Raw genomic sequence first — 26624 nt, 5'->3', positions numbered from 1 at the left:
TTCATCTGTACAAATGTGATTCCAAAGGGGATCATTTTCTTATCAGGAAAGGGGTTGGCTCATTTGTGTTCCTTCCGCTTTGATTGTAATTGGGATATAACAGATATCCAAGGTCATTGTATAGTGATGACTATAAAGGGCTATTTTCCTGTTTCATCCCATCTATTCAATATTGAACAATATTTACAAAAACATCAACAATCAAAAGTAAACTTGAAAACTCTACAGACCAAATGAGCAAAAACAAGTCTCTTGTTAAACAAATAGAAAAGGTGCTATACAGTATACATATATAAACAGAGCTGCAATTATTTCTCTCGAAGAATTAGTTTTCTTTAAGTGCCATGGTTCATGGAGTCTTCGTGTAGTAGGTGTTTGTCGAAGTTACACCTGACACTTTACCTTCTTATAATCTATTATCAACCAATTTTGTCAATTGGTATAAAATCTATAGCTACCTCTCGAAGAGGCAGGGTTTGGTTTGGTTCCTATGTTGAGTTTGCCTTCATATTGCGGTGCCCTTCGGGTAAACTGGAGGGCATTAGGTGGAAGTGAGGCCAGGCTCAGTGGGAAAGGGGGGGGGGGGGAGTTGGAACAACGATTCGGCATGGTGACATCTGATCAGGACATGGAGTGATGCCTCGGCTGGAGCTGAAGGGGTTTGCTGAGGTTGAGGGTTGGTTTTGTAGAGACCCCCTCTGCTGTGTGGGGTACGGGAAGCCTCAGTAGCGATGGGACTGGTGGGAGTACTGGGAGCTCTGCTGGGACGACGACGAGTATCCCATGGTGCTCTGCGACTGAGTGGAACCTTGGACGTTGCTTTGGTAACCAAGGCGGGAGCCGGAGTGCTGAGAATAGAAAAATGGAGAGGAACTTGAAAACATTAGACGATGACAAGCTACAGTCAACATAGGTCATTTATCAATCGACAACACTCAAAAATACCATTGTTTATTATAATGACTATATTATATATTATACGACCTTGTATGGGTTTCAAAATAAAACTCAGTAAAACATAAATGCTTCATGAACTTCACTCCTCAAGAGACTATGGAGAAAGGGTATTTTGTTTATGAGTAAGATGGAAAACATTAAAAATATGAAGCACAACAACAGCCTCCGACCTGCATACCAACACACTCCCACTCCTTACTGTCGCTTTGTAATTAATTGTAGGTTTATACCCCCTTCTACAGCTCTGAAGAAATGTTTTGAGTCAGATATGGGACTGGCTAACTGACAGACTAGCTGAGATGTTCCTGGCCATGAGTCACTATGTTATATTAAATACCAGACTCTGTCTGTGGTCAGGTCTCTTTCTGAGAAAGCAGACAGTCACTGGATTTCAGATGGGAGGCCCTTCCCCAGAACCATCCAGATAGAATCTCTGAGAATCAGCTGAACTATGCCCCAGAGGGCCGGGGGTGGGGCTGGGGGTGGTGGTGGTGGTGGTGGTGGGGGGGGGGGGGGGGTGGAGAACCCTGTAGGGATATGAGGAAGCAGAGCATGAGTAAAGCTACTGATACATAAGGACCTCATCCACATAAAGCTACAACCTATCCTACTGCACACACTGCCTGTCTGGGATGCCATCTACACACACACAGGCAGCGGGGAAGAGAGTGGTGCACTCTGGGATAGCCCCAGGGAGAGTGATCAATAAGGGGAAAAGTAGGCCGCTGAGTGTGACGCCACAGCTCAGCTCTCTTTCCCAGTCTGCCCGTCCAGAAAGGGCATATTTATACATCTACTGAGGCTTGACTTTGTAGAGCCTAGCAGCTGTCCACATGCAGTCTCAGCCCCCTGCTAAATATAGCCTCGTTGGCATGATGACACCTCCAAACAGGACACAGCTGAGGTCCAGGCAAGGTCACAGAGGGGTCACCTTTACCTCACCTTCGTCACAAGTAATACACACTCTTTCCCCGTGATCCTCGTTCTTTCCCTGTCCCCCTCCGTCTCCCTCTCCCTCTCCCTATCTCGTCTCTCTCTGTCTCTAAGCCTGTGATAGGCCCAGAGCCAACAATGAGGCGCCAAGGCATGGAACAACAGAGGGCAGCACAATGGTCTGCTGTCACCTTTATCAGGAGGGTAAGTGTGAACTGAAGACAGGACATTATCGTGCTGATATAACATGGCTTGCATTCCTATGAGCTCGCACAATGCTCCACTCTTGTCTGAGATTGGGGGGGGGGTTGTGTCTACTGTGTGCACACACACCACGTGTAGCACGTCACTGACATTCCACTATCCTGCAAGCATTCCGGATCCTTGAGCGCTTTGGGGCAAAGTTCATCACCATGCACTGTATTTTTGCTCCATAGCGATCATCAATGAAGGAACCTGTTGCTGTCATACGTCCATCAACTACTGTAGTTCCACCTAGCTACTGAATGATGACATTCAGGATCATGTGCAAGTGATTGTGTACTGTGTACTGTTACAGGATACACAGCTGAATCAATTCAATCTAATGACTGACAAATTAAACTACAGGGTCACACTGGGTCCTCCTGGGCAGGTCACACTACCCCTCAGTAATCTAAAGTGTTCCATCAAACGATGAGGTCAAACCCGGAGGGATGTCACTCTAACCTGGTACTCTGACTGCAGGACCCCAGTGCCTGAAGAGGCCCCTGAAGGCCCGATACGAGGTTTCTTGTTGGGAGGCCCCTGGTCCTGGCCGTGCTGCATGCCCCCCCCTGTGTTGCCCCCCGACGCCCCCGAGGTGCCGTTGGTCTGAGCGGAGCTCTGCTGGGAGGGGGCCTGCTGGGCTGCAGTCTGCTGCTGGGTCTGAGCCTGCGTCTGCGCAGTCGTCTGCTGGTGCTGTTGGGGCTGGTTCTGGGAAGAGGAACACAGAAATGTTCCATTGGACAGATGGAGACATCCATATACTCAGGGATTGATCACCATTGAAAATAATTTAATTTCACTATAAATGCCTCATAAGCTTAGTTCAACTGTCTTACCCCATCAGAACTCCAGGCAACATAACCGAACAAACCAGGCAACATAATTATTCAACGCTCAGTTAGAAAAGTAGCCAACATGGACAATGGGTCCAGTGATCAATCATTGTCATTGTTCACAGTATTGTGGTGCATTTGCGGCCTGTGGAAACTGAACGCTCAGATGATTTACAGGAACTACGCTGGGAGACAAGTTCTCATGGGCTCCACGAGGCTGCCACACGTGAGTGGGTCAACTGAAACAATGTGTCCCTCTCATGCCCTGCCTGGCTGGCTGGCTGGCTGGCTGGTAGAAATCGTCTCACAGCCTTCCTGCCGGCTGCTGTGGGGTGACTGTGAGGCAACACTTGTATCAGGTGTTGCCTACTTGACAGCAGCTGCTAATGTGATGCCGGGTTCCAGGATTCGTAGATCCGGTGAGGACAGATATCCCTGTTGTAACAACACCTTACAGTACACTGATCTGGCTTTGATATCCACGCACACCTGCTCTCTGTGTGGGTCTGTTAGATTCACAACATGATGCTTGATACTCGTGCTCCCTGCCTTTTGTCAACAGAACTTTGTCAGGGCCTCCACTAGCTTGTAGGCTAACAGGGGCCTAGCTGACCTCTGTGACCTTTACCTCCAGAGGCTGTTTGATCTCTACTCCAGATGGCGGCTGCAGGGAGAAACCGGAGGACATTGTTATAATGGATGGAATGGAATGTGGAATGTTGATACCATTACTTGTTCCAAAGCCTGTCCTCCGGTTTCTAACTCAACCAGCCTTTCTGTCCTGATTGGGCAGCTTGTCTTTTTCTGGCATTGTCTTCACTCCAGACACATAATCAACATCTCACTCTAGATGAGATGGATTTTTCCATAACTGTGTGACACCACTCACTCAGAAAAGGTCAAGAATTTTAAGTTAATCTTTATGCAGCTCAGCTGCAACAACCCAAAGCTTTCCCCCTGACCCATCCAACTCAAAGCGTCCCCTTTAACTCTTTGATGTACCTTCTCTGTTTTCTCCTCTGGCTCATCTTCATTCAGAAACTCTCGTTTTGGGTAGGGTATCTGGCATCCAGCAAACACACTATGGGTGAGAATAGAAAGAGAGAGTGAGTTGTTATGATGACAGACTGGGCTGGGTGGGAGAGGGCAACGATCCTGATCTATCCGTGTCAAGAAACCAAAACCCACATTCAGGCCATTCCAGATAAAAACAGGAAACTAGAAATGACATCAACCAGACTATGAAATGCCAATTCACCACAGTTCAAGGAATAAATCGGAATTGGCCTGTTTTTATTTCATGGAATCAATGTTGTCCATTGTTACTGTCGTTCATCCAACTTCCCGTGGTTGTTAGCGTTAGTGAGGGTATAAATATGTGGATGAAGGGGGCTTTGATTGAGTTGCATAAAACCTAGTTTAGTAGGTCTCACTCAGAGGTTGGTAAGGGATCCTCCAGGAAATAGGGGTCCGATAGTGCCTGCTCAGATGTGATCCTTTTGGTGGGGTCCATTGTGAGGAGTTTCTGGAGCTGGTGTGATAAATGAACATTACTGCAGTGAATGATATCCATATCAGTCGAGCCACTGTTTTTAAACCTTCACCTAGATTGAACCTTGTTACCGTATCATTTACAATGTAAATCACAATCAGTTTGGTTATATAGATGTCTTGCCATTCCAAAAACTGGCAATGTTTTCCACAGTTAAAGAATCAAACAGTGGTTACTTACCAACAGGAAAACTTTGCTGTCAGGTTTGACTTTATGCTTCTCCATGTATTTGATTAGGCTGCTATTTGCATACCTGTGAAGAGGTGAAGCACAGCACATGAAAAACAGACATATTAACAGCAAATGCATGCTGTTCTCGGACGCTACCAGGCTGAGGGAGAGAGGATATAGTTAAGATGTGATGTAAGAGGTGTCAAAGGTTCAGGGATTTGTACAGTAGACAGTGGAGAAAGCTGAAGTGATTGTCAGAATGTCGAGCCTCCACTCACGTGGTTCTCCTGAAGTCTTTCTGAAGGGTGGGGTATTCTGGCATCTTCCTGATGTCTTCCCAGTCCTTATCTGAGGAACAAATACAGATATTCAAACACAGATATCAACTCCTGACTGTGCATACAATAAATGTTTAGATGTTCATATTTAACCACATGTGGCCTTCGGTGCACTGAAATATTTAGCGTAATGACACGTATCTCAGAAGGATAAGATTGATAACATTGCTTAACACATGTATGTCACTGGTTTTGTGACCTTTGAAATACAGTATGTACGTCATTGGTTTTAAGACAAATAAAACTAGGCTTAATCCATATCTATGAGGGCCTTAGGGTGTGTGTGATAGTGTGTTTGTGCTTGAAGACCTGCTGGGAAGCCCATGACGCTGAATATTCTGTCCAGCTGGTCGTGGTGGAAGGGGTTACTGGTCTTAATGTCCTCCTGGCGACAGTGAAAGATGGGCTCTGACGTCAGCAGCTCCGCAAAGATGCAGCCAATCGCCCAAATGTCTGCAACAGACAGGCAGCGATTAGCCTGAGTGGTCTGGGGTTGTTCTTAGCAGGGACATATCCTGAGGAATGACGCCTCAAGGGCTGTGTGTGTGTGTGTGTGTGTGTGTGTGTGTGTGTGTGTATGTGTGTGTATGTGTGTGTGTGTGTATGCGAGGACATCTTTATAATGCACTTTGTTTCATGGAAGAGGTCTACTATCAGGCACAGGACACAAGGGTTGGCCTATTTATTTCATAATACAAGACAGAATTCTAGTTTACCGACTACACTGCTAGCAACTTGCATGCGTGTCCAAACATTGAATATAACTCACACTCGACTAAACAGGAATTTTCCCTTCTGATGGATGTGAATGCCAAGGGAATGTTTGGGAAAACTATATGCATCCATGTGATGACAGACACATTGAAGAGCCTGATGACTTCAGCCTGTTGACTCCAGCCTGGAGAGTTCTATTGAGTAACTGGCCAGTATTCTTGGGATATAGTCTAATTATACACATGAAGACACACCTCTTATACAGATAAAGACTGCAGGTCAGGCCCTTACTGCCAAAGACAACATAATGCAAGTGAATGTCAGCTTACACTGAAATGGAACTACAGGTAACTGTAAACACTTGCTTGTTGGTTTTCCAATATCAATTCATATGTGATCTCTATGCTTTAGTTACATACAATATGGCTACATAGTATATAAATAGGCTTGTTCAGTATGAACGTCTTTCAGGTTACACAATAACTTCAGGAGCCAATTTCCCTCCGCTGCTCCAGGGCCATATGATGACTCACCGATAGCTTTGGTGTAATGTCGGGCTCCCAACAGTAGCTCAGGTGCCCTGTACCAGAATGTCACCACCACGGGGTCAAGGTCAGCCAGAGGTTTGAGTGGAGAATTGAAGAGTCTGGCGAAGCCCATGTCAGCTACAGAGAGAGTATTATAGAGGGGAAAAGAAGAACCTAGTATCAACATTGATACCAATGGAACACAGGACAGCCTAAGCCTATGGGTACTCTCACATAGTTTCTCACCTACAGTGCCTTCGGAAAGTATTCAGACTCCTTTTTTCCACATTTTGTTGTGTTATACTCAATTTAAAATGGATTAAATTAAAAGAATTTGCCATCAATCCACACACAATACCCCAAAATGACAAAGCGAAAACAAGCTTTTAGAAATTTCATTAAATTTACTCAAATTGAAATACAGAAATACCTCATGCACATAAGTATTCAGACCCTTTGCTATGATACTCTTAAAATGAGCTAAAATGCAAAAATGTCATCAAGAAATCACTCAATAAGTTGAATTGAGTCCATCTTAATGCAAGGATAATAGTTCATGTAATTTTGGAATTAATATCTTTGTTTTTATAGGGTCTCTGATTTGCATAGGAATCAATTACACACTGTTTGGATCAGGTTGTCATTACAAACTGAGCAAATGGAGAGGAACAAAACTGCTCAGGAATGCGACCCTGAGGCCTGGGAGACTTTACAAAAATCTACAAAGGTGAATGGTGGAGAGGAAAAAGCACAGTTGATGGGACAACATCATCTCAATCACTCTACAAAACTGGTCTATAACCAAGTGGCCAAAAAGAATCCCTTAATGGAAAATAATCTTTCTCATATCCATAATTGTGTTTGCAACAATGAACTCAAGTGATACAGCAAAGAAAGTGGCTGGAAATGTGTTTATTTGGTTTTACTACAAAGCATTAAGTTTGGTGCAAATCCAGCACATGCAATGCAGTTTCCGCACCATCTCTCGTGTGAAGAATAGTGGAAAAGGTATGGGTATGTTTGTCACTGCCAGGGACTGGGGAGTTTGTCAGGATCAAGAGAAAATTATGAAGTTTGCTTAGTTGGTAGTGACATCCTAATCTACACAGTGTGTAACTGATTCCTATGCAAATCAGAGACCTTATAAAAACAAAGATATTCATTCCAAAATTACATGAACTATTATCCTTGCATTAAGATGGACTCAATTCAACTTATTGAGTGATTTATTGATGACATTTTGCATTTTAGCTAATTTTAAGAGTGTCATAGCAAAAGGTATTTCTGTATTTCAATTTTAATAAATTTACTGAAATTTCAAAAAATGTGTTTTCGCTCTGTCATTCTGGGGTATTGTGGGTGGATTGATGGCAAATTCTTTTTGGCAAAGTATAACACAAAAAAATGTGGGAAAAGTGAAGGGGTCTGAATACTTCCTGAAGACACTGTAGCTGTGGCATCTAAGGCATGCAGAGTTCCTGAGAAAGAGGCCGTTTGGTTTCACTGGAGCTCTGTAAAACAGACCATACAAAATGACTGATCTATGTAGCTTGTCAAAGCCACTCTTTTTTGAATTAATGATTTTGGTTTCTTTTCAACTTCATCCAGAAACATGGTTGGTGTTTAAATCCTTGCAGCCTGTAGTCGTATATGGTTAGGTCTGTTCTGCACACCAACTGAGATCTCATGGCCTGTAGTCTTTCGGAAGGCTCGAAGTTAAGTGGCCTGCTTCTAGGTCTTACCCAGCCATCCCATACCAGGCATCACAGGCTTCAGTTACACTAAAACAATAACTAAGCACTAATGCTCGGTTTTCAAGGGGTAAAAATAGGGTCTGGCATTGCAGACTTCTGACATCATCCCAGAATAGTGCCATGCTGGGTTATGCAATACTTGTGTCTGGTCTGTGGCCAGTTTTGCTCCCATGAAAACAGACCCTCAGAGCCTGAGTGAAGGTTAAATACTGAAACCATTGTTCACTCAGTCTATTCAAAACACCCTTGTTGATCCTGCATTGAAAGGGTCACCTCAATCTGCATTTCTCAGACCCTCCTGGCAATACAAGTGGATTAACCTACCTAAGTGTCAAGTGTTTCAAATCTTAATACATACCTACCGTACAACCTACTCATTTACATAAGTACACATACATATTAACCACATTCCTCAACTGGTGAAGAATTTTACCCAGAAATAATGAAACAAGTAGTCTGCTCTGTCAATCATTCATGGTGTGCAGTGACGTGATTGTGCAGATTTAGCCCATCTTACCGATTTTCACTCTTCCTCGTTCAGGGCCCTCCCCCATGACCAGAATATTGGCAGGTTTCTGAAGGAGAAAGACAAACAGTCAATCGTCTTGTTTCAGGGTGTATTACTACTTAAGCTCTCAGGGATTCCTCCAAAAGGCATTTTTGACATTAAACGGTCTTTTTTCCCACACTCCCATCTTCCTTTCAGGGAGATCATTTGGGCTACTTATTCAAGTATGCTCTGCTTTCATGTATCTTTATCTCCAAGATAAATTGGTAAAGCGAGTGCTCCACCTCTGCTTGGAGGAAGTAAAAACAAATACTGAAAGATTGCAAAATCAATGATATAACTGATGTCATTATTGATATCAATGTCTACCCTGGGTTGGTGGAGGTGACCCACACCTGTGCCTCATTGGAACATTGGGTCCATCCACACAATTGAAGTTCATGAAGGTTCAGACAGGCACTTTATTGGAGGAGGACCGCATTTGGGCCTCAGGGATGGTCTCACGTTATGCAAAACACGTCACATATTCAGCCAGTTTTTAATTTCAAGCGGAGAGCTATATCAGAGTGGAGCCATCCATTTACGCCGAACCTAATATATTACCTTTTTCATTACTGTATGTCCAAACAAACAGTCTCTATAGTGGACGTGAAATGAAATGTCATGCTTCATAGAATCCTTTACCCACACACACTCCATTAAAATCAACTGATAGTCTCAGATGAACGTAGTGTGTATGGGAAGAGTCTGAAAGATAACAATAAATATTCAGTAGTGTAAATCGATTGTGTCTGTGTGCGATTCTAGTTCAGTAGGATATAAACTCTTATTTATTTCATCATGTTGCCTTCCGTCTGCTAGTCCCCTGAGTCCCAGTGTGTGAATCTGAAATCTCACAGGATACAATCTGCTCAACAAACAGGGTCTGTTGCTATAGGAACAGCACTGATAATAGGCTCTGATAGGCTCAAACACACAACAAGACTCACCACGATCAGCAAAGACAAAGATGAGAGACTCTTTGATGCCCAAATGACTGCCTCCGCTTTCAAAGTCTAAATTACTAAGTCAATAGATTCAGCCCAAAGACATTAATTTTCCCCCGACCCTGTGTTAGAAAAGATCACATTTCCCTTACAGAAAACAATTATTACACAACAAGTCACATAACAACAGAAACCGAAAGAGTAATGAAAATGTCAAATGAGCAGACAAACAAGGCTGGGATGTTGCCGATACTGCCTTCTACAGGGATCTACGGGCTTTAGATTCTCAAACATGTGCAAGGTTATACAGGAATGTAAGGAGGTTTTCATGCAGTGGGTCAGGAACGGAAAACAGATATTCCTGAATCCTCTGAGGGACTGTTAACTCAATCCCTAAGGAGGTGACGTCTCCTTTTCAAAACCATACTACCCCACGTTGTGTCTAAAATAGGCCGTTTCAGGCCGGGGAGGGCCTGCGACACACTATCTCTCTACATTTAGGAAGTAGGACTACAGTGTACTACAGCACTATTACTAATTTAGCTTCTTTGTCCTGGCTCTTGCTCTAGCTGTTTTTGTCTGTTTTCCCATCTCTACATGTGTCATGATTAAGTAATGACTCTGTTTTTCTCAGCACACGCATTAACCGCCCCACTGACAGCCACACAGTCCATACTGCACATGAATTATAGCAGCACAGGCCTGTCACTGCCAAGTGTACACAGGAGAGGGAGGGAGGGCGTATATTCACACAAAGGACAGGTTGGTGTGGCTGCTTTTTTCTTAGACACTTCGTAGTCGCACACGAGTGGCATGTGACTGTAGGGATGCATAATCCGTTGCATCATAGATACGGACATGTCCTTAAGGATCAATCATGAAATCAAGCCACAATAGGCAGATGAGAAAGAGAGAGCATATCTCTAACCTGCTGCCGCAACCTGACTACAAGGGAAAGACATCTTTCAACGAAGCGTAGCCTATTCTTTTAGTTATCTCTAGGGTATAATGTATTGATTTCTTCAACTCATTTATCACCTGAAACACATTTTCTTCCCAAAGACTGGCGGTACAGTGTATTATTCAGGTGAATGCCCTAGCCTTAGAGTAGAGCTGCAATGTCAGCATGGTTGGAGGACTAGGACTTACCCAGGGGAGTGGCATCTGTGCTGGCTGGTCTGGGTTACATAACATGAGCTGGATGAGGGAGGGGGTGGGGCAGCCTGAGCTGCTGGAAACGGGGTGGGGGGATGGGGGGGCTTTCTGCAGTGGTGCAACACGCAGCACAGCGCAGGCACACACACACACACACAAGGTTGAGTGTTGCGTAACAGAAGAAGTAGTGGAGCCATGAAAGACATACTGTTACGAGTATCTACCCCTGAAGCTTTCTCACAAGACTAAGACTAGTAACAAGCCCCACAGGAGATTAGGAACGCTGTTCTTGTTACTGGTCCTCTCTCTACTCCTACCTCCCTCCACATGGTTCTACAGAACATCTTAGTTTACTGAGTCTACATAGGAAGGAATGGGACATTCCCCACTGGACAGCAATAACTTAAATCTTTCCTACTCAGGACCACGGTACTGTCTGTTGAACTGACAACAGACACATCATGCTACCTGCGCAAATTATACTAACCACACAGTCTCACACCACCAGCCTGAGAGTGGAATTTGCATAGGCCTGAGTCCACAATAGCAGGAAGCGCTAGCATTGAGAAAGCACACTGACTGAAATATGTCAGCCTCGGTCTAGAATCAGATACAGAGCTGCGACAACAGTGAAACTCATCCTGTGGCAATGAAAATAGTTGTAAGGGGCCGGAAGAGTTGGCATTCAGATAAGGGAGCGTTGACCTTCCCCTACTGTGGGAATGTGTTCTTAGAGCAGTATGACCGAGCACTGTGGCCCTCTGCTAAGATAAAGACTTGCTTGTGCAAAAGGAGGAGTACTGCATGACTTAGCCTAAGCTCCTATTAGTCTTTCCTGAGGTCAGACATGAAATCAAACGCGCATGAGTCCATTGCCCCTTCTGCTGCATCTCCTGATGATACAGCTAATCAAATTAACACACATTTCATAATTCTTGGCTATAGCAATGAATTCTCAATTTATGACACAAAATTCTCAGGGAGTGTTGGCTATGAGTACATTTCATGAATTGGATTTTATAACGTGGCCTATATGAAATATATTTCAACAAGAGCTATTTTGGATTCTCCCCTCATCTAGCAATACCATGTTTAAGCACTGTTTATCAATAATATCAACCATCAAACATGATCTTCAATCCTCTCAGAATGTATTCCATCAACCCAGATTAACCCCTGGAATAAAGACATCACTGGCTACAGGCCTATGAGCTCTGTGAACTACCCCCCTGTCTTACTACTCCAGGCTGTCATGGCCACAGTGAGTGAGGCCTTGAGAGATCTCTGTGTATTTATACAATGTGACAGCCAGTCCACACACCACATTGCCGTCTGGGATTGCTGCTGGGATTATGTAAAAAGGGGATGGTCCAATGGAGGCCTCATAAAATTCCTGGCGCTGTGGAATTTGCCTACCCGCTCAGCCCTCTCCTGTGGCAGAAGTCACGTTAACTGACTTCTGCTGGGGACACAATTAAGTGTGCGGAGAGTAAACACCGAACAGCTGTGCACAATGAGTCAGAGTAGATGAGATTCAACATGGCCATTCATCTGTGGATATGGACATTTATCAGGAACATTAGGAACAGCCTGACCACTGTAACCATCCTCTACGTCACTGTAAAACGAAATAACAATAACACCATAACACGTTGGGTTTGGGCCAATCAGAAAACAAAATATGATTAGCCAGGGAAAAATAGAGAAGTTGAGTCGCTGGTGGAGATATGAGAGAGAGAGAGAGAGAGAGAGAGAGAGAGGGGGAGAGAGAGAGAGAGAGAGAGAGAGAGAGAGAGAGAGAGAGAGAGAGGGGGAGAGAGAGAGAGAGGAGAGAGAGAGAGAGAGAGAGAGAGAGAGAGAGAGAGAGAGAGAGAGAGAGAGAGAGAGAGAGAGAGAGAGAGAGGGAGAGAGAGAGAGGAGAGAGAGAGAGAGGGAGAGAGAGGGGGGGAGAGAGAGGGGGGGAGAGACACACACACACACACACACACACACACACACAAAGAGACAGAGAGAGACAGAGATTGAGACAGTGTTCCGATAGGCTGGGGGGGGGGGGGGGGGGGGGGGGTTACACAGCTAGATAATTGAGTGTGAGAGAAGAACACAACCCTGTGGCCTCGCTCCAGCTGTGCCAAGAGCTGACCTTCTGCTACAGTGAGCCCAGCAGAGGCAGGTGAAACAGCCCTCTCTTCCAGGAAATGACTGTGGGAAAACTGTGGGGGAGAGGGTCTCACAGGAGTGGTACAGGGTGATGTAGGGGGGCGGGGGGTAAGGGGGGGGGGCAGGGGGGGGCAGGGGATGGACAAGGAATAGACAACATTCACCATGCCAAGGCATTCAGCTCCACAGCCAAGGGCCCAGAATCATAACAATAAACTCTACGAGGATATTACAACACCTGTGCCAGAATAACACCTTTCTGTTAGCTGGCAAACCTCTACTTCATCAGGGTGTTGGGTCTGGGATTCTCTTTTAAGTGAACGCAACAAACTGCTGGTATAGGCCTACATGCAAGTGTACGGCTTATTCAGTATTTGTACAGTAGGTGTATTTGTACAGTATGTGTATTTGGCACAGTCGGTGTACAAAGGTGTCAGTGGTAATGCGTGTGCGAGTGCGTCAAGGGACGCTGACTGGATCTGTACTCACCAGATCTCTGTGGAGCACCCAGTTGGCATGGAGGTAATGGATCCCATCCAGAATCTGATACAGGAGTGACTTGACCATCCCCCGCGGCAGCTGCATGGGCTTCTTATTGGCCTTGGAGGCACGGTGGAACTTGATGATGTGCTGAAGAGGAGAGGAGAGGAGAGGAGAGGAGAGGAGAGGAGAGGAGAGGAGAGGAGAGGAGAAGGGCCGTGATCCAGACAGGCAATCAAAGTGTTTCAGTTCCACAAAAATACCTGACCTGGGTCAAGTGCATAGTTTATGCAAGATACTTTGAAAGCATTTGAGGTGTGCTTTGCACCTTTGGGACTATTCCATTGTTTTTGTTGTTTGAGGCAAACTAAATCAAGTGCGGTTTCTTTTAACTTTATTCATTGATTTACGGGCTGCCAGGTGCCCATCCCTGTCTTAGATGATAAAAAAGCTCAATGAGAAGGAGGAGCTAGATTCCTCTAGGAGTTGTAATGAGACACCCACCCAGAGGTCGTGTTCGGCATAGTCGAAGAGGAGCCACACCTTCCTGTCACTGTGAGACAGGAACACTTTCTGCAGGGCGATCACGTTGGTGTGTTTTAGTTCTCGTAACAGCTGGAACAGACAGACAGCAAGAATGTTTAGAAATCCTGATTAGTATGAATCTCATACAGCATAGCAAGCACTGTAGCATACTGTAGCAAGCACTTTTTTAATTGACCTTCATCCTCCATACATACATATAAGACCCCACCCTGTATATCAGGAATTAACAGTTTTCTGTAATACTGTTGGCTGTCCTGTACGTTGTATGACATAACAACCATGTCGCCCTCACATTAGATTGATCAGATCAAGAAGATAGCATGTGGGCTCGGCTTCATTCAATTGGGAGAGGGGAACATCAGGAAATGACATGTAATGGAAGAGACAACTCACAACTAATGAGGGATTGTCACCATGTAATCAGATGAGTGTTGCAAACTCACCATCCCACTCACAACAAACTCCCGCAACCAACCACCAGCCAGGGGTGGAGCTGTGCATGGATTCATTACATAAGTGCAACGGCTCTCACGTGAAGTGCTCTCTCCACTGAAACACCATGTGCCGTACTGTACTAATGGGCCTATGACAGCAGATGTTTTCAGCGCCACAGTGGCGAGCACAGGAGCCCATGCACAGCTGTGGGAGAGAGAGACCCACTCCAGTCTGCCTACAGTATGCAGATGAGCTCTCTCTTTTTTGATATCAGAATCTCTAGGATTCCCTGATATTCATTCTCTCTCTGCAGCACATTCTGCTATTCGGTGGCCCATTCTGACAACGACTAAGTCCATAATCAATTGTGCCCTTTAGACACACTGCCGTCTCAATAGGAGGCTTTGTGGGGAAAGAGCTGAAACGGGTCGTAATCCAGCTAGCCGATGAATGAATTATTCATCCATACACCTAATGTGATTACTCCGCGTCACCTGACCTGCAATCCGTGGGAAAAAAAACCTTCCTGTGATCCTGACGACACCTTATACTGAACATGGAGCCGGAGCAGTAGCTGTCAGGGCACGGCTGGAATTTCAGAGAATCAACCGATGCAGACTGAGTTACAGGGAGGAGCATGTACTGTGTGTCACACTATATTACCCCGTCTCATTCTGTCAACACACACACACACACACACACACACACACACACACACACACACACACACACACACACACACACACACACACACACACACACACACACAAACCTGTCTGCCTCTCAAGGCTGACAATCATTTAAAGTGACATACATGCATGCCCACGCCAACACCCACGCTCACACACACACACACATACACATACACATACACATACACAAAACTGTTTCCCTCTCAATTCAACTGGCAAGGCTGACAGGCAGTGTAAGCTTGGAGAGTGAGGTGGGAGGGGTGAACAGAGATCGGGGAATAATGCTGTGTATTGTATGCAGCATGTTTGATTTGGCCTTTGGATGGTGGAGAGGGGGGTTATTGAGGTTAGTGTTTAATTACAGCCTAATCCCCAGGCTATGACACGGCATTGTGCTAATGAGCCCTGGGCTTACAGGCAGACCCCCAGCTCTAGGAGCCGCACACACACACCGCCTAACTCAAACGTCCACACCAGGGCTGCTGTTTACACTGGTATTCTCAGTAAATTCTCTCTTTGTAATCCACTACACCAACACAGACGGATCATGTGCAGTCCAAATATTTTCACAAAAGCACTTAAGGGCTCTTATACGACAAGAAGAGATCCAGTGTGGTGCAGCAGCTATCAGTCAACAGGAGAGCTGCTGTCACTGTGTCCATGACCCTCCACAGTGTTACTTAGGGGGAATCACCTCAGGAAAACCGTACGGCTGTAATCAGATGCCTGTAATCCACCCTCGACCACTGGAAGCAAAATGGCAGCCATCCTGGGGGAAATGTTCGTAAACGAACGTAAAGAAAGCCTGTGACTCAGCTTCTTTGTGGGGTTAAGCTGAGTTCATAGGGGAGGTCATTAGTCCATTGTGAGACCTGCTCTAGCCTACTGAGGGCAAGAGGGCAACATTAGAGCTTGTTGCGAGTGGTGTTGTGATCAGTTGAAATTGTGCCACTGACTCTGTTTCTCCATCCCAACTGGAATTCTGTTTTCTACTCCACTGACTTGCCAATTAGGCTAATGACAGTGGCAGTTGATGTCAAAAGGTCAGAATATGTGGACTATCAATCTGGGCAATCCATCAAACACAGGCTAGAACCCAATGGAATCAATCTTTTGTCAATGTACATCTCAATGTCATGATGATTACTCACTGGATACATTTTACAAGTATAGGTCCTGAAAAAATCAGACCTTGCAGCAGTGAGGTAAAATGACAAACTATACCTATACTAGGCTATGTTAGTAAAAGATCAGTGTAATCACATGTAAACATTTAAAACGAGTGGAACGAGTAAAACGTGGAAGTGAGTAAACTGACATAAAAACAAAGTAGTCTTGACTTTCCCAATGCACAGGGCGGGGACTATGAATGTGTGGCAACACTAATAGAACATGCCATTTGTCCCTGGCCTGTTCTGACAAAGAAATAGGTCATGTTTTCTAACAGCTTTGCAGGGAATGCTCTGGTTGGATTCGGTCCAAATGCTCACAGCTAGGACAGACTCTGTGGCCAGGGCAGCCAATATACTTATAAAAGGGGCACATAAGACCTGGATCCATGAGGTCTCTGTTTTCAGGTCACTAGACCCCACTGATTCTCATATACTGTATAACTCCACACAACATTGGATCAGTTGAATAGGCTAACTATTAATGAGCAGTTCAAGCTACAACATTGAAGGGGCATTTACAGTAAGTCCTGGCAGTCAGCATACATGGTCTCACACTCCGAAACCTACGGCCAAGACATAAGAGAGTGTGAGGAACCAGTAGAAAGCAGCCCAGCCAATAGCCAGCAGTGAGCTGTAGTAGAGGACTGATTAATGAGTTGGCGTCACAGATGAGGCTACAGAGCACTGGGTCGATAAATCCACGGCAGGCTGCTGTGTTTAGAACTGAGACCACTACTGGTCCAAGTGAAACACTACGGCTCTGTGTGTGTGTGGTGTGTGGTGTGTGGTGTGTGGTGTGTGTGTGTGTGTGTGTGTGTATGTGTGTGTGTGTGCAGATGTGCATGCCAAGCTTTTCCCTGAGACTGAACAAAGTGGAGGCAGAGCAAGCATTCTGCTCCACAGCCAGCCATTTTCTCTGTTGTCACACAGATCCTGCTGACACTGCTAAAAGCTGTGTCGTTGAGTAGGCTAACCGTGGTCTGCTGCTCTGTGGAAGACAAGCGTAGCATATTCTCAAAAGAATATAGGGAATGGATACCCCCACGCAGGTCTTCAGCCGAACAGAATGCCACCAGAAGAACACGAGGAACTCTTATTGTAATTTAAACTATCCTTTGTGTGCCTTAAACTGTAAAATAGCACCTTTTGATTTGAAACTCATTTGCTCTCCACGACCATCATTACTGGTTATCCCTCTTCTACTATTACCTTGTTATGTAACTAAATTAAAAATCTAATATCCTCTTCACTGACCAACTGATAATGCTATTCCTCCCGGACACCTCGTCACTGGCTAGCATGTGATCCATGGTAACCGAGTGGGAGAGCCTGTCAACTAACTCCCTCTGCAAACACAACCAAAATATGCTCATGTTTGCACAGTGATCAGAATACTGAGGGAGAATAGCTTACAGCGACTAACTGAGCCTAGCGCTGACAGAATAAATAGCAAAGTCTCCCACCCAGGGCCCAAGGCAGGATCCAGAGAGGAACCACTAGATGACCACAGGATCCACTGATCTGTACCAGATGTCTCGGTGTACTGTAGCACCCATTTCTCCAGTGCCCTATAGACCTGTTTGGCTAGGTTTCTGGCTCATTGTAATGCATAGAACGGAATGAGGAACGGTATCAAGCACATTCCTCATTCCATTCGATGCATTACAATGAGCCAGTCCTCTGATTTCTATCTCCACCAGCCTCCCCTGGTTTCAATGCATGGTGTGGTGTTTCAACACGGCACACCATTGGGCAGTAAAACATAATGTGGACCAGTTTACAATGTGCAGCCTACGTCAACCAATGTATAGTGTAAAATATTTGAAATACAAAACATGGGAATCAAGACAGAAGAAGATGGGTGGTTATTTGATCTTTCTTTAACCCAGACAACAGCATAACAACATTCAGGGCCGTAACAACCAACTGTAGGCTAAGCATAACTGGAGGAGACACTTATTGTTGGGGAGAGGCAACGTTACGATTGCTAGGAGAGAGCCGAAGCGGATGCTAATTAACGGTAAGTAAATAGACTCAAATTACTGTCTAATGTAACCTTGCAGCGAAACTGTCAGTTCAGGGTGATTTAATTGTAACAAAAAGGCCAGAGGCTATTGGATACCAGTAATATTTACCTGGCAAACTTAACCATAGAGGCAAAACAGTCCATAGGAATCCCTACATGGGTTGTGCGTAACCTGAATGTGAACTTAACACCCACTTGTTGGCAGCACCCTAGTCATGCACAGTACTTAAACAAAAGCCATTGTCAATATTAAGAAAACAGAAGGGGAAAACAGGACTTGTTTCAGGGGAATGACTCGTAAACAATAAACAATGTTTCAACCCATGAAGGTCAAACTGAACTCAATAGACGGGTCCGAGCCGCCCACCCACACCTGTTAAGCACACAAATAGATCCTCAAAAATAGATTGTGTGAAAATGATTGCACAATAAAAAGGCCTCGCTGCATTGAACAGCACCCTATTCAGTGGTCAGACTTTCCATGTGACTCACAAAACACTTTTGGACAACCAGTGAGAAACACTGGCAACTATCCGGCCACTCCACTGTTGTGCTCCTGATCGACGACTGAGTTGGGGAAAGAAAAGAGAATGACGCATAAAAAAGCCAAAAACATGCTGAAATAAAACAAGTTTGGTTTAGTATCAACTAGACATTGGACCAAAAGGCCCAGGAGAACATTCTGAGCAATAGATAAACACAACCAAGTGAAAGTAGTGACCTTCCCTCTTTGGTAGAGCTCACTACAGTCTGAAGTCTTTACTCAGAGGCCTACGCAGGTCAGCTAACCACCCACAACCACCTTCTCAGGACTTACCAAGTACTATCTAAACATGGTCTGCTGTGTCACAAGGGTTTAAGGGGTGAGGTTCAACACGATGTCTCATTGGTCCACATTATGCAACCAGCTGCTTAATTCCTGTTTAAATAGTCTAGAATAGTGTAGTACAGCACAAGCAGTACAGTACATTGTGGATACATTGTTTGATACCCACTAGACACAGAAACCCTCGCTTTCAATACAATGAATAGGCATCAACACACATACTGCATGAAATCTGTTTTCATCTAAGACCCATTGCCCAACAAGTCTCTGGGTGGGGAAAACATTATCCAACCCACAATTCAAAAGCCTAAATAAATCCCTTTTTAATGATGCCTGATTTGAAAAAGGTACATTCAGTTATGAAGCTGTTATGATTTTTCCACGACTTCAGAAGGGACACACCAACATGGAAAATGCAACCAAAAAAAAAGAAAGATCCTCAAGCCATTTGAATGCACCAAACCAATAACACATGGCAGTGAACCCTCCCCCCCAGCAGCCCTCGACCCCCCTAAACCCCCCCCCCCCTCCCGCCACGGACCCCCCCCCCCCCCCGTTCATTCGGGAATGCGGCATGCCAAACGTTAACCTCTTGCACAGTTCGCACAACGGAACGGGTGGTGGGGGGACGGGGACAGCACAAAGAATCCATTGTTCTGTTTAAGCAGAGCTGGTCTGGGAGACTTTGAGCGAAACCAATTTCTGGTGGCTCTCAGATTCAGCAGGCACCCCTCCGCTCCACCTGGCTTTTTCTGCTCCACCTAATGGTAGTGGTGCTGGGAGCTTCCCGTTGTACTGCACACCTTCTACCTGCCCCCCAGGCTACAAATAATCAAAACAATCCATAGGAACCCCTACATGGGTTGTGCATGACCTTGGTACAAAATGGACCCTGGTTACAGCCCTGCTCCTTTTACGGATCTCTCATTTTGCATCTCTTATTCAAATCTATCCTCTATTCACATTTCTGAAAACAACATGTTAACACAGTAGGCCTACATGTTTTGGCAGTAGGCCTGCATGTTTTGGCAGTAGGCCTAAATGCTTTGTCAAGGGAAAGTGAAGATAATAATCTTAACGCCCACTTGTCATCCATGGCAGCTTGTACGCTCACTCCCCCTGACCCTCCCCATTCCTCACCCAGAGCGGGGGCCCCACCTCCTGCAAGGGACCTGTGAGATAGACCCACATGGACTGGTTGCATTCTTTAGGAGACTGCAGGTATGCTTAAGTATAGCCTGCCTGCCTGCCTGCCTGCCTGCCTCTCTCTCTCTCTCTCTCTCCCTCCCTCCCCCCTAAGGACAGCCTGTCACGGTTGAATATGAGTCTTCTAAGACAAATAATGGTCATACAATGTGGAAGACATTAGTTGACAAAACATTACTACCTTCATTTCCTGTATTGACTGAGTGGAATTGACAGTTACTACGTACTAGGTTTCTGTAGCTGTACTGAGGACCCAACATTGATTTGCCATCATCTTTCAATGAGCTCATGAAACAGTTCTGATCTCATCATGACACAGACTGATGTCATTTGTATTAAATTAGCATTGACAAACTCAGAAGTGTCAGATTATCATTCCCTGTGACTGTAACTTGCTACTTGTTTGTCAAAGTAATGTTGACTCAATTTGGGAATGTCATCTTGGGACACAGGTCTGACTCATCCATTTCATTCTACAATAAATAAGCATCTGGGATCACATGATGAAGAAAGTGCCCCCCCAGGTCAGAACACTGTGATCTCTGATGGTCTCCTGTAGCAGGGAGAGGACGAGGTGATGGTGCCAGGAGGGAAGGGAGGAAGGCCGTAACCTGACACCTCACATCAGGGTGTGGCCACAGACTGTCATAGAAGAGTATCCACTATGGAGAAACCAGGGAGGTGTGTAAACACAACAGACCAGAAGCCCGGAGAGAGATCAACATGTCAACACACGCCCGTGTTTACTGTTATTCTAGATTCTAGTCTGAAAATAGAATTTGAATTTGACATCTGGCTTCAAAGCGGGAAAAGATAAAATCCATCATAACCCAGTGATTGTGGAAACGTCACAGGCAAGCCAAGGTGTTGAGGGACACCTGACCTGAGGGACAGTGTAGGATTCTCCTGTGCTGGGATGGCCTGTACTGAGTGGCGAGTGTTGGGTAGGGACGAGGACGAGAGGATTTGGCTGGGCTGGGATAGTTGAGCAAGCCAGATGGAGCTCATCCAGTCCCTCTGTGCATCACTGCAGAGCTGAGGCAGCCGCTTGTTGCTAACACACTCTTGCACCTCTGTACAAAAGACTCCAGTTATCCTCCCTCTACTGGAGCTATGGAGCTGGAGATCGCTTTGAAATTCACCACTCTCCTGACAGCCTATCCACCATTGACATTTTTGTTTTTGGTCAGCCAAACCATAGATTCTTTAATGCCCCCCATCCACCCCCTCTATTGGGAATATTCATTTTGAGAAAGGAAAAGGGTGGCAAAGAGAATGTTTCTCTATAAAGATATAAGATACTCTTGCTGTGTGTAGCCAATCATCATCAAGTGAGCTGGACTGTATTGTTGGTAAAAACACAGAACCAATGTCATCACAACAAGAGAAACTATACAACATAACTGACATTGTGAGGATCATGTGTCACATTCGACTGACAATGGAATGTGGCTAATATGCAAATCAAATCTTGCATAACAGAGCATGTTTATGTCTCTGCTGGATGAGACAAGCTTTATTTGACACCGCCCACCACAACTCTCTTCTTTGGCGTTGTGTTGGCAAGAATCACTATGTGCCTTCAGGTAAGGCACACTGACACTAATGGTTTAACCATTCCACTGTGTTATTGTGCCACTATGGGGGAACTGTGGTGTCTTGCTCTGGGAAGTTGTTTAGTTGTTTGTTTGTTTGTTTGTTTGTTTGTGTGTCTGTGTGTGTGCCCCTTTCACTGACATTATTGGCAGCACCACACAATACAATGTGCAGACCTTTATTGTATACACACTAGTGTGTACGTTGCCTAGCATGGGAGTAGAGATGATGTGTGGTGTACATGGCCATGATATGATGATGTCTCTTGTTGTTTATGCTATAAAGAACCACCCACTCTGCAGGGACTTTTCTGAAGCTATTACACCCCATAAACACATGGGTGCAAGAGTAGACTCTCCAGTCGAGGTCGAACAGCGGTCTTAGGTCCTTTATCTATCACCAGCAGCTGCCTAGCCATGGCAGCCACACTGAGGTGCAGCTACACTAAGGATCATGTTGTAGGAGGAGGAAGCACAAGTTTATCTGCGAGAGTTAGAGATTACACTGTGCATGTAGGGGCTGTAATGCCTGCTCTGATAAAGACACTTACATGAGGACTACATTGTTTATAAATATGTTCACAATCAGATTTTCAAGAAAAAGTTACGATTGGTTATTGATTTAGAAAATCTGATTAACTCTTCATTGCCAGATTTAAACAAATACAAACATTAAAGGTCTTTGAATAACATTATAACTCACTGCGATTTCCCTGCAAGCGGACATTGATATTCCAGTGCCTTCAATTTGTTTTAGTGCATACTCCTTCTCATCTTTCCTGCAGAGGGACAGACAAAGGGAAATAAAGAGAACATTACAAACCAGGTTTATTTGTTTGGCAATGTAGCACACAGTCTATTCGCATGTTCTTGAGCAGCGTAGATAGATTAACGATATACAGTATCTGGTATACCGGCCGTGAGTTCATGAGGGTGAGTAAGAGAGAAAAGGTGGAGAGGAAACTAAAACGTTTGAGATGACAGATAGACTGCCAGTCTTGTGCTCAGGAAACAGTGGAATCTCTGCCATTAGCAATATCCTCTGGCTGAAGACTGCTAATCCCCCGCCACAGGAGTGCTCTGTTGTTGTTGAGTGCAGCCCTCTCCCCAGAGCCTTGATCATTATCCACATCTCGCCCCCCAATGCAAACATAGAGCTCAGCTTCAAGCTGCACACCCCCAAGCTGCTCATTTTGCTCACACCACACACACTGCAAATCTGTCCAAAAATAAATGGAATTTTGGAATAACTGCAGTGTCAGTTTAACACATATGGGCCTTTTCCCTTGTGGTTTTGCATTTAGAGGATATTCCTGTGCCCTTGTAAAAACCTGCTGGTGGAGAAAGGCACCAAAAGATGTGCCTGCCAGTAAAGAAATATGAGACGTATTATGGTGTGCGCACATACAGTGCACTGTGATGCAGGGAACTATTGATTATTTGAGATAAGCAGTATTTCAGTATGGGCATAGCAAACCCAAGTCAAATATTGACTCTTGTGAAAATATTATTAGGACATGAGGAGCATGGACCTATGTAGCCTATACCTTTTTAAGGGAAATATTCCCATATATTTATGGGAAAATATTCATGGTATCATGGTATCTCATGATGACGACCAGATACTGACTATTTCACAGAAACAATGGCTCTGTCTGATGATAATTCAGAATGAGTATGGGGCCTGCATGTACATCAAACATTTCCCTTCAAATGTGGCTCCATCTCTCAGCTACATTAGCATGTGCATTCAGTAGCATAATGGCTCTGATAGGTCTCGAATATGCATTTTGTTAATTTCAGAGCACTGTGATTAATTAAGCAATGAGCACAAAAGACAAACAACCGTACTGACGTGTTATGCTTTCCAAACACTCCTTTAAACTCTTTAAAATCATTAAAAAACACAGAGAAATGGCAAGTCTACAAAAGTAAGAAAGTGAGACGAAAACAAGAACAAATGGTGGAGGAGGAGGTGGTGGGTGTGGGTGTGGGTGTGGGTGTGGGTGTGGGTGTGGGTGCGGGTGCGGGGAATGGATGTAATTCCAATGCTTTCTCTTTGATATTTTCATGAGCAGTATTCAAACACCATACAGATAATGGTAATGGTGAATTACAGCTGTTCTGGGCATTCACATTAGATTAGTGTCCAGAGGCTCCTGGCCGAGCTGATGGGTACCTAGAGTGGGCAGGGCCTGGCACAGCCCACAGGCTGCCTTTTGTGCCTCGCAACAGGCATCCTGATTCATGTTCCCAAACTCACATACATGTGTACCTCTCCTCAGTGTACACAGTCGAAGCATATCATCTTCACAGCTCGTAAAAGTGCTACTTCATCTGTTTAATGCTGACAGTGGGAGAACCTTGCTAAAAAACACTAAAAAGGGTCTCAAATGTTTCACTGACTACCAAGTTACTATGACAACGCAAAAAGAAGGGTGGAAAAACATTGCATGAAAAGTGTATACTGTATATTCCTAACCAACAATAGACTGTTCTTCATCTGTTAGATGCTCACAAGGCTAATATCAAATCCTTAGCAAGAGAGCCAAGATAATAGTAGCAATTTTTGTAACAGCATAGGACAATAGAGCATTAGGTGCTATAATAAAATACATTATGAAAAGTGTTTTCCTAAACATGGTGTACAACTACGTATGTAACACAGGATATCAACCTTATAAAAACAACTGAGTACACTAGTCCTCTGAAAGTCATACAAATAACTGAAACATGCCATTTCCAGCATCAACTAGGCTAGGTTAACTGGACTATGTCTTAGTTTCTCTAAGAACAATAGCCTAAAGACTATGGTATCCTTTTTGGAGTTTGTAAAGCTTTTATAACCAGTTAATAGTCAGTTTATTGAAATGGGTAAGTGTGTGACACTTGGGTACTAAGGGCAGCAAGTGTGGCTTGTTCTAACAATAGATTTAGTGTTTAGGGGATTAGAGTAAGCCACCTTTTGATACCCCCTGTACTTTAGTGATGATCACATATACACTTTAATAAATCGGTATTACTGTTTATGACTGATTAAAAAACAACCAATGAACTAATAGTTAACTGTCCAACTGTCAACAAATCATACAAACCACAAAAGGATACCGTAATAGCTTAATGGTATGAAAGAAATGTACACTGTGCTATATTAACATTCAAATTCCATTTCACTGGTAGAATCTGCTCCTTCAAGGCAATTATATGTAAAGCTAAGCCTATTGCATGTGGAACAAAACAATTAATCTATTAATCAATCAATAGCTAGGCCTACTGTGTGGCACTATAGACCTAAAAAAAAAAATGTATATGTTGGTGAAATTGATAACTGCAAAGAGGAGAATTTGAACGACATAAATTATACTTTATGTTATAGATAATGTTATAATTATAGATGTTATATTATACATATAAGTCCCTCTCACCCTGCTGGCATTGACTTGCACAATGCAATATATGCAATATGGAACATGCATTGCTGTGTTTGGCTACTCATGTTCTTATAATTCTAGCACCAAAAAGGGAACATACTATGCATCGAGTTCGACTGTCTGTGCAAGGTTATGCAGAGCTTGGCATACTGTACATAACATAATATTGGGCAGCAAAGATTTAGCCAAGTTGATCAAAATCTGAAAATAATATCATTAGTTAGTTAGTTCCCCCTGATGATATAAGCTTTACATAAATAACACATTGAAAGTAGCCCCTTCCCCATGAACAGTCTGTCAAAAAATAAACACCACCACTGTGTTGTTTTGGGGGAGGACCGTGTGAGTGAGTGCGTACATGAAAACAAAAACACAGACACGGGCAGCGCTCAGGGTGGTTGAAATCAATTCTCTGTCCAACGTACAAAGAAATATTGTCTTCGTAAGGCATTCTGAAATCAGTTTATTGTGTAAACAATAACGTTTTCAGATTCTTACCCGTCTTTGCGTTTAGCTTTATAAACGTGCCCGTAGGTGCCTCGACCCACTTTGCAACCTTCATATTCGAACAGATCTTCTACTCTCTCTCTTTCGGCCGCGAGCTTTGTTTTGAAGTCGTAATCCATTTTAACCCATAAATATTTCTTAATTTACAATAAAATAAAATATTAATTATTACATGCATTAATTAAATAATCTGGTCGTTTTATTCCCCCACCATTTCCTTGTTTGGGATTTTGGTCTGCTCCGCTTAATGTTCACTGGCTCGTTGACGTTTCTAATTGGCACGCAAGGCTTTATGGGGAAGGTAGTTTTCAAAAACACAGTTTGTATTTTGAGCATATAGGTTAAAGGTCTGTGAAACTACAACCCGCATTTCGCGCTGCAGATACTGCACTTGCGTACTCATGAACTATCTCAAAAAATGCGGGGTTAATGTCATGTTTTTTTCTGATATACAACTCAAACCTATATTGCAACCGCCGATTGAAGTTTGACATAACATGTAGGTCTCTTTTATGTTTTAAATAGAATCTTCAGATAACAGAGACTGGGCTAAACAACAATTTCATACTATTCCCTATTGCCACCTATTACCACCACGTGCTTTTATGTTGGTATGATTACGATAGAGGGATGTAAATGTAGCAAAAATCGTCCTTATAAAAAAGAAACACCAGTTTTTGAATCTGTAAAAAAAAAAAATATGATAAGGCGAGCATATCAGAAACCATTAACAATTGGCTGAAACTTTGATAAACATGGAGAAGTAGTAGACATTTACTTTCACATTAGTAAATATTTTCCAGCTACCAATTAAATGTATCATCTCTGTGGTATCATCATTTGAGATTGGAAACGGAGGCCTAACCTTTGTGAT

The 26624-nt window shown here is 44.1% G+C and overlaps 1 protein-coding gene across 1 annotated transcript; it reads right to left on the bottom strand.

Moving 5' to 3' along the window:
- Positions 1-637: 637 nt before the first annotated feature.
- On the bottom strand, positions 638-26579 carry cdk19 (cyclin dependent kinase 19). Its single transcript, XM_083689061.1, has 13 exons — positions 25742-26579; positions 22516-22591; positions 13819-13929; positions 13324-13464; positions 8543-8600; positions 6278-6409; positions 5340-5483; positions 4971-5040; positions 4702-4774; positions 4403-4500; positions 3972-4050; positions 2599-2844; positions 638-848 (listed from the first exon to the last, which is right to left on the bottom strand). The coding sequence occupies exons 1-13, from the start codon at positions 25867-25869 to the stop codon at positions 723-725; spliced, it is 1482 nt and encodes a 493-aa protein (XP_083545187.1). The 5' UTR covers positions 25870-26579; the 3' UTR covers positions 638-722.
- Positions 26580-26624: the final 45 nt, after the last annotated feature.

This window comes from Argentina silus (assembly GCF_951799395.1).
Source record: "Argentina silus genome assembly, chromosome: 17".
Taxonomy (NCBI): Eukaryota; Metazoa; Chordata; class Actinopteri; order Argentiniformes; family Argentinidae; genus Argentina; species Argentina silus.
This window is presented reverse-complemented; position numbering and strand designations above follow the sequence as displayed.

Bases quoted from the DNA above. Each gene is read 5' to 3' on its own strand.
- cdk19 (XM_083689061.1), bottom strand. From the start codon at position 25,869: ATGGATTACGACTTCAAAACAAAGCTCGCGGCCGAAAGAGAGAGAGTA. The intron at 5,484-6,277 runs GTGAGTCATCAT...TGTCTGTTGCAG, and splicing joins ACATTACACCAAAGCTATCG to ACATTTGGGCGATTGGCTGC. The intron at 5,041-5,339 runs GTCTTCAAGCAC...TTTGTTCCTCAG, and splicing joins CGTCATGGGCTTCCCAGCAG to ATAAGGACTGGGAAGACATC.